The 13,778-nt window shown below is 48.4% G+C and overlaps 1 protein-coding gene across 4 annotated transcripts in view; it reads right to left on the bottom strand.

Moving 5' to 3' along the window:
- The window catches only part of NRG2 (neuregulin 2), a 160,359-nt gene that overhangs the window by 58,507 nt on the left and 88,074 nt on the right, over window positions 1-13,778 (bottom strand). For all 4 annotated transcript variants that reach the window (XM_032702849.1, XM_032702850.1, XM_032702847.1 and 1 more), the window contains exon 2: window positions 642-813. In XM_032702849.1, coding sequence (XP_032558740.1) covers window positions 642-813 — 172 coding nt within the window. The remainder of the gene's footprint in view (window positions 1-641; window positions 814-13,778) is intronic.

Here is a 13,778-nt window from a genome sequence, read left to right as displayed (position 1 = left end):
GAGGGTGGCAGAGCATTGGAACAGCTGCCCAGGGAGGTCATGGAGTCTCCCTTTCTGGATACATTCCAAACCCACCTGGACACATTCCTGTGTAACCTGCTTCAGGTGACCCTGCCTTGGCAGGGGGTTTGGATTGGGTTAGGGTCCTTTCCAACCCTGACAATTCTGTGATTCTGTGATCCTTGTGGTTGCCTTAGATGTTCCTGTGTCCACCTAAATTCAGAAGAGAACAAACCAATTCCTCCCACAGGCCTGTGGGTGGGTGGTGAGGCGACAGCTGAGTTTGGATAACTTCTGCATCCAACCCCTTAATCCCAGGGCAGGAGTCCCCCCAGGTAAGCTGAGCTGCCTACAACCAGCCTACAGCTGGCAGGGAAAGCCTTGTCTCCCCAGGTCACTGGGCACCTGCCTCAGGTGACACTCTTACCCTGCTCCTCTCTCCACTACTCTCTGGGGACACTGGGAGTCTTGCTCACCCTCCCAGGCATGGCAAATGTACTGAGCACGGGCCTGTGGCTCTGAGGAAGCCCCTCAGTGCTGCTCAGCAGCGACCTGGGGAGAGCAGCAGCACCTCCAGCCAGACAGTCCCTGGACCCAGACACACAGTGAGCAGAGGCAGAGCAGCCCCATGTCATACTTACTTCCCATTCCCATACTTGATCCGGATGTCTTTGCTCTTCTTCAGCTCTTTGCCATCTTTAAACCATTTGTAGGATGGCTGAGGGTTGCCAGCAGTCGCCTCACATTTCAGGGAAATCTTCTCACCCACGTGAACGTTCGGACTTTTCAGTTTCTTCAGTTTGGGGGGAACAGCTGCAAGAAGAGAAACGAGGCACTGTAAGACCTGCCTCTTCCAGAGACTGCACACACACAGTGGGAGCAGCCCCCTCCCCTGGGCAAAGCACCTTCTACCCCCACTGCTGCATGATGAGGGAGAGGGGCTGCCCAGGGGGAACCAGCACGGTCAGGGAAGGAGCAGGGAGGTAGAAATGTCCATGTGGGGAACAGAGGGAGCCCCTGGCTCTGTGGGCTCCACATGACCAGCCCTGATGGCTCCACAGCTGCCCCTACCCACACAGGCAGGACCCCCGTGTCTCCTGCCAGCACAGGGGTCTGCTGGGCTCTCCAAGCTCTCCCACCAAGCTCTTCAGAGACCGTTTTCCCCTGTTCCCTGCCATTGCTGCTGCTGATTGCCAACACCTACATGACCCCTGCGGCTTCCATGGGTATGCTGCCAATCCCACAGCCTCACCAGTCCCAGCCAGAATGTTTTGCTGCAGAAGGAGCAGAGGCAGGTCACAGGGAGAGGTCCCCTGTTCCCCAGCAATGTGTCAGGGATGCTCTGTGCCTGCTGAGAAGACCTATGGTCATTGAGCAGGGCAGGGCCAGCAGCACTGAGAGGGGCTGCAATAAAAACCTGCATGTATAAAGGATGAGAAGGGGAAGGAAAACCATTCTTCAGGCTGCAAGCAGAAAAGTGAAAGAATATAGGCGTATAAAATTGTCTTAGGCCAGCAGTGTCAGGCTGGCCAGCAGCCTTTCCAGTCTGGAGCCTGGCTCTGTATGTGGGTGTTTCAGAGAGATGATTTTTGCCATGCACCTGGAACATCAGACAGAGAGGGACACACTTCTTATCAATCTCTGCCAGGTTTTATATCAAACCTGACAAGAAAGGATTAGCAGGCTCGCAATTTTTCTTTCAACTGATAGCTCTGCACCCTTCTAGCTCCCTTTTTCATTCTCAGCATTAACCTCAAAAAAAAAAAACCAGCAGCTTGCTGGTTTTGCCTTGAGAGTATTGGTACTGATGGTTTTCTTGTCTAAGATGAGTTACAAATGGAGCATTTCCTCTGCCTAACATGCACAAACCACCTTCTAATTGCCTCGTGCATTCTGATCTTTTGATATGGCAGAGCACTCAAAGGTGGAGGAACTGGATGGGTTTATTAGAGTAATCACTATTTTACAGATCTTTGTATGTCTTGTTCTTCAAGTCAAGCTAAGTTGTCATAGGTTGGTATTATTTAAAGACTGTTCTCACCAAAATGGATCTTATAAAAGATAAAAAGCACAGTGATCATCAGGCTCCTGTGGTAGGAAGTTCTGAGGACCCTCATATTCCTCACAGGAAGGAGAAGCTGAATTGTCCTTAATCAGAAAGATACAAACACAGACAGAAATGGAACAATTTGGGGTAACAGGAATTAGCTGAGCAAAGCTCACAGTGACTGAAAGGCAAACCCAGAGCCCTGGATGGGTAATACAGCAGGTCCAGTCCCAAGCACATCAGACCTTCCACTGCAGCCCCAGCGGTGCCACAGGAAAGGAGCAAACTGAAGATCCAGGAGTGCAAAGTGTTTAGCACACCAAGGGAAAAAACAGTAAATAAACAGAACAATAAACCCCACCAAATATTCTTCCCAACTCTTATTTTTGCATGCCCAAGCCCCTCTACAGGCTCCCCAGAAACCCATGCCACAGGCAGCAGGATGGGGAAGGTGGTGTGTGAGCTTATTAGGATAAAGGGGAATGACTTAAAGCTGCAGGAGGGTAGACTTAGATTAGATTTTAAGAATAAATTCTTCCCTGTGAGGGTGGGGAGGTCCTGGCACAGGTTGCCCCATCCCTGGAAGGCCAGGTTGGACGGGGCTTGGAGCAACCTGGGATAGTGGAAGGTGTCCCTGCCCATGACAGGGGGTGGAACGAGATAAGCTTTAAGGTTTTTTAAGGTTGATCCAACCCAAACCATTCCATGATTCTGATGGGACAGGGACAGTACAAAAAGCACCTGGTCAGCTGCAGGCAATCACTGCAGGCTGCACACTGACATCTGGCACTGCTTCCCAGGTCACCGTGCCTTGCCACAGAGAGGCTTCTGACCAAAAATGATCTCAAGATTTCCCCAAGTTTCAGGAATTATGTGAAAACCCAAGGTGCCATGGGTTTTGTGAAGCCCATATCCCTCCCTGATCCTTGCCATTTCCAGGGTTGCCCAGAAGAACGGGAAAGGCAGGGAATGGAGAGGAGAACCTGTCTCTTCTCAGAACACTGTGCACAGAGAGCCAGGAAGGTAAACAGGACCTTGCTTTTATAGGGGTCATTTTGGGGCACAGAGAAATAGACTCTATCAAATATTTATTCTGTCTGATTGTGTGTGTCAGTTTGCTCCTATTGCACCCCGAGGTCACCCTGTCCCATGCCAACAGTATCCATATGCCTTAAATACTGGGAAGGTTCTGACCTTGGCAAGGGTGTATCTGCTTCATATTATTTCCAGCCTTGTGGTCTGCAGAATTATGAAGCACCTTTCTCCTGAGAAAAAAGTGTGCAACCCTGCCCCTCTCCCCCAAAATGCTGGCAAGAGCAGGGCAAATCCCAGGAACCTGAAGGTTGTGTAAGGAGACTGCCAAGGACAGGCAAGAAATCTTCCAAGATCTCCATTCCCCTGCTCCTCCACACCAACTTGAAGCACACCTCACCCAAATCTCTGCACCTCTTGCACCTTTTGGTCTTGGTCACTGGTTATAAATTCCAGGATATTCCTAAACAAGCAGGTCCAAAGAGTCACATGCCAAGGGTGGCAGAGGTGGATCCGACACTCACACGTTGCATCCCATCCCTGCAGCAGAGAGTCCTGCCCAGATAAAGGGAGGAGAACATCTTTTCTCCCCAGTCTGCATGTATCTGGTGTCTCACTACAGGGGCAGTGCATTCAGCTCCAAGCCACATGTCATGGACTGTAATTCCCCAGCTGAATCAGACAGGGCAGTGAAAGGGGAATCCAGCCCAGAAATGTTCTGGACTGTGCCTGGGAAAAGCTCTGTGCACAGAGAAGCAGAGCTGTGCTCCCTGACACACAACACATCTGTGCCCTCACTGCTGCTCTGCAGTGTGGCTTGTGCTTGGACAGCAGCGTGGGAAGAGCAGGCAGAGCCCCAAGCCTGGGACACAGCACCCAGAGCCATGCTCTGGTCAAAAGGGAAGCCTGGCCTTGGTCTCTGGGAAGGGCTTCTCTGGGCTGGAAAGCCTCACTTCATAATTCCTGCATCTTTCAGAAAAACACAGAAACCCTCATTTAGAGCCATTAACTGCTGATGACTCTGCTTAATTCCAGCCAAAGACTTTCCTCTGGTTTTTACTTGCATTGTTTAAACTGCAGCCCTTATTCATAGTATGAATTTCTCTAACTTTGGCTTCCAGCCAAGAGATCTCTGCCTTTCTCTGGTAAATTTGAACCCCATCTAGCAACCAGAAACCCCTTTCCTTTTTAGGTACTTGTAAACTATGACTGAATCACCTTTCAACCTTTTCCAGCAGTAAACTAAAGTAGCATGAGAGGCCAAAGCAGCACATGGAGTGCTAACACTGGAGTATGTCAAAGTTTTACATTTTGGTTCATTTTCAGCTTTTGCCTCATTTCTCATCTCTGCCCTGTCCAAATGACAGAGTTGCAGCTCAGAAAGCCATGAGTGTCATTCAAACAGATGTGAGGATCTTAAAAGTGCTCCCTTTATTTAGTGCTCTGAACATTTTGGGTCATTTTAATCTCCCCCTTGCTTGGTACCTTTTCAAACACTGTAGGAAAACAAAGTCCCCAGCTTCATCCATACGAAAATAACACACTATCCCAGGCAAACAGCCTCAGGTGCATACCAGGCAGGGTCCAGGTCCAATTTCCCCACGTTTCCATCAATTCCCAGCTCCTCAGCCTCTTCCTCACAGGTTACTGCTGCTCAGATGGGATCAGAAATGAAGCACTGACCCAGGGTCACCCAAGTCACCTCATCCCCCTGGCACAGGCTGAGCTGAAGCTGCTGTTCCAGCTTTCCATCCTCTGGATCTCACAGAACTGCTCTGCCAGCTCATAGTCTCCTCCAAGCTGGGCTCCCCCTGCCTCCAGGTTCACCAAAACGGGAGGAGGGTTTTGGCTGTGCTTGTCAGACTGAAGGTACAGCTTAGGATCTGTCTCTGGTCACCCTGCAGTCCTGTCAACCCCTCCTCTATCCAAATTTGACCCTCCTCTCCATGGGGTGAAGAGCCACCAGCCTCACAATGCCTGAGGTGTTGAACAAAGGGACCAGCTGCATTCCAGGCAATTTTTCTAATAGACAACCACGCTGAGGGTAGGTTGTGCTGCAGAAAGGAGGGTTGCATCTTGGTAGAGCTGAGACCAGCAATAAATGCAGATTTTCTACAGGTTTTTGCTCACTCCAAGGTCAGATGAAACCCCAGCAACTGTTAGATCCCAGCCTACACTAACTGTGTAGAATTAACCCTAAAACATGCCAGGACCAGGATCGACAAATGCACACGATTTCCTAACCTGTTTTAGGAGCCATGTTTGATCAAGACACCTTTTCAGGAGAGGTTTGTCCTCTGATAGCAACTGCTGCCAAGTCACCACCTTCTCACGGGGAGAAGAGGGTTACAAAAGCCTAAACCAGTGAGCTCTAAACTACGCAACACGGGTTGTTTGAACCTCCGCCATAAAAGGACTCCATGTACACACTGCTTTAATTAATTCACTTCTGATTACATTTGATATAACACTGAAGTACCTTGATGACAACACCACCTCTTTCACTTCTGGTACCTGCAATATGCCTGCAAGCACCTCGGAGCCTCAGCTCAAAACATCATTAATCACGGGCGGGCAGAGTGCCCAAACAGAGTCCAACAATGGAGCGGTGACAAAACCACATCCCACCCACAGAGCATCCCACATAAACAACCCATCAGCAGCAAAAAGCAGGAGCAGTCATCCTGGGAAAGGTGCTCTGTGAACTCTGTAACAGTCAGACACAGATGCTGCTTCCCGAGCCATTGGGAATCCTCTGGAGCAGACAATCCACAGGCACAGCTGGGATCTCCACACAACTGATGACATGAGGAGATGTGACTTATCCTCCTGGCCTCCTCCAAAGGGTGCAGGGTGAACCACTGGAGGCTCCCTCACACTGCCTGGTAGATGGAGGGTGGCAAAGTGTTTAGCTAGGGGGACCTGGAGAACTGGGTGGACAGGATCCTTCTGTGTCTCTCTGAGCAGCTGAGGGAAAAGGCAACTTAGCTTGAATTCCCTTGGACATGGAAAAGGGAGGCTGAAAGAATGCTTTCTCACAGGAATGAGGGAGATGCAAGGAGAGTTAAGACCTACAAACTCACAGGTGATGCCTTGACACCCCTATATCAGTGGTGGCTCTCTGCACACTCCCCCCACCCAGCTGCAATCCTCTGGTCAGGACACCCCTCCTCTGCCAGAAGGGGAGTGAAGGTGCACAGGGGCTCTCCTGGAAATGAGCTTTTGTGTTCCTCAGGCTACCCAAGCCATTGGTCCCAGGACAGCCCTTCCACACCAGTGCTGGGCCATCCAGCCTCTGGGCTCCTGCACTGGGCTGGAGAAGCTGCAGCTCCTGCAGAGAAATCCTGGCGCTCAAAGGATGCTACAGGCACAGTGTTTGAGGCTTCCAGGATCCTTGTCACTGAAGGACAGGATCTGGAGGCACAACACCTGCCCCAGCCAGGTCTCAAAGGCTGCTATTCCCTAAGATCCTCCTGGAGAATCCCCACAGCTTTGCTGTTTGAAGTCTCACTACTTGCACAGGCCTTCCCTTTTACGCAGGGCACCTCAGATGGGAGACTTTTGATGTTCTCTCGCATGGAAAACTCCAGAATTCAACTTTGCATGGGAAATATTTTGCAGCCTTGACTTGCTCCAAATTCAAACAGAAACATTTGCAAAAGCAGTGACTCCTAACCAAAAGGAATTTTTCCCATTTCCATCATCTCTACTACAAGGTGAGGATACATGATCCTGGCACAAGGCATCACCATGAAGCTGGGACACCAAACATATTTTGGGGTCAGCATGCTCTCCATTGGGCTGATACATCTCACTTCTTGACTGATGCAGTCCCACTGCTTCTGGTATGCTTGCTGTCCACTTATTTAATCAGAGGTGATGCTCCTTTGGCTGGGGTTTTACTTGATCTTTATTTGACAAAGAGACAAACCTGAACCTCAGCAGCAGTAGCAGCAGCTCCTGACCTCCTGGACTCTTCGACCATTTCAGTACTGGCTGCAAATGCCAACCCCTCAAAGAAGGGACCTGCTCTGAAGAAAGCTCCCCTATGCCACAAAGAATGGAAACATGGGATCCACTTGAAAAAAAGCCTCACTCAACACATTCAGTGTTTGTCCTCCTTGTTTCTAGGTTTTCATAGAGAGGGCAAAAGGCAGCCCCTTCTGTGCCCCAAAGCATCTGCAGCTGGAACTCCAAACAGAGCTCAACTCCTTGGTGGCAGGGTCAGAAGAAGTCCTTGGAGTCTGTGACCCTCCAATGCCCCTGGAAGTAACAGGGCTGGATTTAAGTGAAGCTGTGGAACAACCCTGGCATTATTGCAAGGATGGACACAACGTCCCCAGCCCACACACAGCCCAGAGCCTGCGGGAGAGAACCTTGGTGTCACACTGACACATCGCCCCATACCAGCCTCTGCCACAGCCCCCCAGTGCGTAACTACAGGCTCCAAACCCAGAATATTAAATATAATGTAATATCTGTAATGTGCTTTATGCTTCAGGCAACTTATGTTTCAGTTTATGCCAAAAGGACAGTCAGATATTCTCACGGCAGCATTTGCAGCAGCTCCCTCAGATCTCAGGGTGCTGGGCAGGGGCACATGGCAGGTAAACAAATTTAAATTTCCAAAGGGCAGCATTTTGCTGTAGACACTATTAGGCCTTATAATTAACAAATAGACATGTTTCTCTGTGATCAGTGATCACAGAATCATGAAATCATAGAATGGCTTGGGTTACAAGGGACATTAAAGTTCATCTCATTCCAATCCCCTGCCATGGGCAGGGACACCTTCAACTAGCCCAGGTTGCTCCAAGCCCTGTCCAACCTGGCTTTGGACACTTCCAGGGATGGGGCAGCCACAGTTTCTCTGGACAACCTGTGCCAGGGCCCCACTACCCTCAGATGGCAGGAACTGCTCTGTGAGAGCAGCACTAGATGATGTGATTCATGTTTGGCATTTGTATCTCACCTCCACTGTGCAGTAACTGCAAAGAACAGACTTCAGCAAGGGTTGATAACCCAAAGCTCTCCAAGGACATGGGAGATGCAATCCATGCCTGGCAGGCACCTTGTGCTGTGCCCTTCCCACAGAGGGACACTGGCAGGAGTCACAGGCTCAACGTTGTGCTCCTGGGAGAGGTGCCACTTCGACAGCCACAGACACAAGTATGACAAGTTACAACAATCAGTACTTCCATGACCATTCCCATCATCAAAGAAAGTTGACTGGAAAGTTACAATAGTTGCTGGTTTAGGTTTGCTCTCTATAGGATCCCTCTGGCAGCATAAACCACGGGATTTTAGAGGGTGTTTCCAACCTTAATGATTCTGATTCTATGAAAAGGTGCCAGAAAGTTCACCCTCCTCTTACAAATTCTGGCTCCACATGTATAAGAGCAACTGATATATTCCTCCTCCTCTGCCTTTCTCTTTCCCACAGTTAAAAATTGAGTTATTCTTTCCAGCGAAAGTTTTGAAATTGGTGCATGATTTGGTGCAGAGCTCGAGGCTGAAATCTCAGCTCCATTGAAATCAATGAGCATCTGGCCACTGGGCGAGGGGATGTCTTCCCAATGCCCAGACTTCTCACCCAAATTGTTAAGACAGCTAGGAAATGCTTTTATCACAGACTAGGCAGCAATGCTGGAGGTACCCATACACACTGACACTCAAGCACTCACCTGAATGGCACGACAGCCACAAATAATTCACATACAAACATCCAACATTAAAATCCAGGGGCCGAAGTGCTTGGATTTGCCAAACCTAGTACTCTATGAACACTAGCTGGTTTGCAAACAATGTAATTGGAGTAGAATTGCTATTGTGTTTGTTTGTTTTGAATATTTTTGACCAGGAAGTTGTCCTGGAGGTATAGTTGAGCATAAGTGGTCTGGTGGAAAAATGTCATTCATTCTGTTCCTATTAAGACCAAAAACAATAGCCACACAAAGACAGCAGCGACAATTTCTGCTCTTCATGCCTCTAACAATGTGTTTTCAACCCTAAAGGCAACATCTTGTTTGTACCCAATTGATTCTGGGATCATATTTTATATAATCAAATATATCTTTGAACAAAGATACGTTTTATAAACTGCTCAATTTCCAGATGACCTTGGAAACAGCAATTCATAAAATATAGCTTTATCTCTATCTTCACAATCAGCTAGAAAAATTGCCCTCCCATACATGCTGTGGAGTGCCAGTCCAGAGCCAGCCAACAAACGAATTACCCGCAGCATCCAAAACTTTAAAATACATTAATCCTTTGTTTCAGTCACTGAGCACTAAGCACAAATTACTTGCCCTTGTACCCTGGTAAAGACCTGGGTGGCATCCATCATCTTTCAATCACTAAAGGAAAGTGATTGAAAACCTCACCCCAGTAGACAAAACAATCTAAGTTAGCAAAAAAACCCCTTGTTTCGTTAAATGTTTGTTGTGAAATCTGTACATGAAACCATATATAGACCCCTTACGTCATGGCAATGCTGAGGGCTGTGTTTCAAGTTACAGGGAAGGATTTGCAGATGTAAATGGCCATTAGTGGAATATCATTGGTTCTAGAAAGGGATGAAGAAAACCTACTTGGTGTTTTACAGCTTTATGGATCACAGGAGGGTTGCTTTAAAACACAAGGGGGAGGAAAGCTCAGTCAAAGGGGAGCTGAAATTCTTTTATCAGAGACAGCCTGCCCTGCCTGGGCTGTCCCAAGGACAGGAGGACATCATGGAGCATTGCAGGAAGAAATTCTTCCCTGTGAGGGTGGGGAGGCCCTGGCACAGGCTGCCCAGAGAAGCTGTGGATGTCCCATACCTGGAAGTGTCCAAGGCCAAGTTGGATGGGGCTTGGAGCAACCTGGGCTAGTGGAAGGTGTCCCTGCCCATGGCAGAGGGATGGAATGAGATTATATTGAAGGTTCCTTCCAACCCAAACCATCCTATGCTTTTATGATGATCCTGTGACTCAGATAAACCTGCAAAAATAGGATCCACTGCAGTGTGTGGGTACAGCACAACCCCAAACACTCTCATGAAGTCCTTCAGTTAAATTAGCACATGGAATTCTGCAAATGGGTAAAGGAGGCAAAGTCTCAGCGAGGTGCCAGATTCACCTCAAAAACCTTTCTCTCCCTGCCCAGCCCTGGCTCATGCCCATCACAGTCAGGTGGAACACAAAGGGCCAGGGATACACTCCCAGTTTCAGCACAGCACTTCTGGACATCTCTTTCCTCCTCTCTCAATATACTGTATTCAAATAGGATGAGGGCCCCAGAGGGGACGAATTACTGAGGTGTGAGGTCTGAGGTCAGGAAGAGCATAACCACAGAGCCCTGTCTGCAGCTCCTCACTGAGGAGGGACTGGTCATCCCTGCCCTCACCAGCACAATCCCAGCACAGAATACTCCTCCTTCCCTAACCCAGCAGACTTAACAGTGAGAGGCAGCTTTAACAAGTGTTTTTAAACATTCTTGACATCAGCAAGTAGGGGAAAATGAGAAAAACTTGGAATCGGTTACAAAGATGTTAATTCAGGGCAGCCAGAGGTCAAGGGAAGGTCAGATGTGCCAGCCCAGCTGGTAAAATTGTTTTAATATTTCAACTTCCCATGAAGTCCTGGGCCAGAGGACATCCCAGTGTTTCACACACAGCCAGGTGAAACACCACACAAAGCAGGGATTCACAGCAGAAAGCACTTTAGAGTCTGGACAAATAAATTTGATTAGCAGCCTCTAACAGTGAGGTGAGGGAATGTTTAATTTTTTAACCTATAAAAATAATATTCTCTAGCATTCCGTGACAAAAGCCAACCACTTGCAGTCTTAATTAAAATATTTTTTTTTCCATGTCTCTGCTTACTTTGAAAGTTCACCATTGTCTCTGCTGAGAGACAAATCCACCAGAGGGTATTTCCAAAACAGAAAGCCGTGTTTTTATCGGGATCTCCCCACAAGAGACCCCAGGGCTTGCATTAGAGACTTGTTTGTTCTCTGTAATGTTATATTAGAAAGATTAAAAGTTCTGCTGTTAGTTGAAGAAAGCCTTCAAAGCACTGGTACCAGAAGTGACCGCAGGTCTGTTTTTCATCCAAACACAGGAAAGAAACTAAAGATCATCCCTGAGACAGCTTTTCCACGGCAGCCAGATACACACAGGCCCAAACCCCACCAAGTGTGGATGGAATTACCACCCTGTACTATAACACTGTCCCAGTGCCCCGGTGTGTGCTGGAGCAGTGGGAGCATCCTCTGCCCCCTTCCCACCTCTCCGTGGACCCTTCGCAGAGGAGAACACGACACAGGGAGACCCCCTGGCCCGAGCCCGGCGGAGAAGGGCCACCCTCCTCCTGCGTGGGCTGCAGGGAAGCAGCTCGAGCCGTAAATTCCGTTTGGGACTCTGGGCACTGCCCAGTGGAGACACTAACACAGCGTGTCTCCTGCCTTGTCCAGAGCGCGGCTTCCCAGCATTGTTCTCACTAGCTCCGGACCCCCACTGGAGCACAGCGATGGGTGGCTTCCACTGAAATGTCCCCCAACCAGGCTGATTTACAGCTGCCAGGAGTCTCAAGGATGTCAGCTCTTCCTGATTAATTTTTTTATCCTTATTTTCCCTCGTTTTATATTTGAATATTGCTTTATTGCAGTCTCCTTCAGAACTATTCTCTGGAAAGCCATCCTGGCTAATTTTTGGCTTGTAAATTGCTCATGAGCAGTTTGTGGCTTGTTGTTTGAAAAAAAAAGAAAGAAATCAAGCAACTCTGGCTCATTTGGGTTGGATAAAGAGATTTTGTGGCCTGCATCAATTCTAGCCCCTGACAGCAGCAACAGAGCTCTTATTATCACAAACATACAGTTGCAATTCTAAAATTTGCTTCCTGTGACTCTTCGTTAAAATTTAATCAACAGTCTCTGCTTCCACAAACAGAAAGATCACTTTATAGAATATTCATTCGAGTGAGAAGGAAGGTAAGGCAAATTTGACTTTGTGATGTGAGTCAACCCTTGCTGACTCTCCAGATACTCCACGGAAGAATTTAGGGAAGAGCAGCACAGAAAGGTGTGACACAAGTAATTTTCTAGAACCTATTGCAGAACATGAACAACCAAAAACAAAGACCAGCGACACAGCAGCAAAATGTGGGTGAAGAAGAGACAAGAGGCAACGTGGTGGTGGCCCAAGCAGGAAGACTATTCCCAGTTCAAACTGGACAGGGGTTTACTGGACCTTTTTCACATTTAGCTGTAGGTCACGAAGCGGGAAATCTCACCAAACTGGGCAGCAGATCCTGCACAACACAAACAACTTAAGGTGAAAAGCAGAGTTCTGAACAAAAGACGGTTGTTGAGCAAAAGTCTATTAATAGTGCTGGGTTTTATCCCAGAAATGTTGCGCAAAGCGGGACAATTCACATCCCTTCTCTGCGCTTCCATTTCCTCTCTCAAAGATCCCACTTAATATATTTGGGGCAGGGACTGGCTCTTGTTATGACTCTGTGCTGTGAATAGCACAAGGGGAACAATGCTGCAGCCAGGACCTCTGGATGCCACCACAAATGCCAATTTTAAGCAGCAGTGACAACAAGCGGAAGGAGCTTGTGATCCAAGGAAGACCTGAGAAAAGGCAGGGTACAATGTGGGTTTCATCTTGTGATTATAAGCATGGAGGGTTCTCATCTCCACATGGGAGTGACAAGGAAAAGCAAGGAAGCAGTGGAGCTGGACAACTAAGAAGGGTTTCTGCCCAGACACTCCAACTGGAGCAAAATTCCTCCAGAGTTGCTCCTTCACTTCTGCACTGCCACTGCCCTCCCCTCACCATCTCCCCAGGCCATCCTTGAACAGCTCCATGCAGGGAAACACAACCACCCAGAACCCAAAAAGGGGTGTACAGGGGACTCAGGCACACTGTGAAAACCTGATGGTAAGAGTGATGTCTTCTCTGCTGGGAAACATTTTTGCAGGAAACTCTCAGTGTAAATGTCCTATGTACATGACATCCTTTCTGATAAATGTGTAGAAAGTGCAGTGGTGCTGAGGAAGTGCCTTTGAAAGGCCTGGCTGGATCTCTGTGTCTACAGAACCAACCCGGAAAGGCCCAAACACGATGTTCAGGGGACAACAAATCACAGGATTATAGGAATAAGCTTGGAAAAACCCTTCAGAAGTTGAGCAGACCACATCCCTGCCCTGAGGGGGGTCTGCAGCATCCATCCAACCCACCAACATCAGGACACATAACCAACCTCATACTACACATTACACAGAGAACCCCAGGGCCTGGGTGACTTTGAGGATATACCTGATCCCAAACTCACTGCCTCACCAATAGGCGACAGCTGATTCCTCCTGGAAAAAGGCCCGGGGTCCCTGCCAGAAAGGCTGGCAGTACAGGGCATAGTTAGCTGAGATGGGGAACCCAGTCACACCCTCAGCTATTGAGACCTGTGAGGCTCCTCTGGTCCCCAAATGCAAAAGTGATGTTCCATCATTCCAAGGATTCTCCTTTTGGTTTCCAGTGCTTCATGATGCCCCTCCTTTCTGTTTTCTTCTCCTTGCCCATGCCAGCCATGCCACCAATCACAGGTAACCAAAATTGCTCATCTTTGTCCTTCCTGTCTCAATTCACCTTGGCTGCAAGGTAGATGATTTTTTTTCTTTCCTTTGCAAAATCAATGATCTTGAAAACCTTGAACAT

The sequence above is a fragment of the Chiroxiphia lanceolata genome, chromosome 15 (assembly GCF_009829145.1).
Source record: "Chiroxiphia lanceolata isolate bChiLan1 chromosome 15, bChiLan1.pri, whole genome shotgun sequence".
Taxonomy (NCBI): Eukaryota; Metazoa; Chordata; class Aves; order Passeriformes; family Pipridae; genus Chiroxiphia; species Chiroxiphia lanceolata.
The sequence above is the reverse complement of the archived record's forward strand: the minus strand, read 5'-3'. Positions and strand labels throughout refer to the sequence as shown.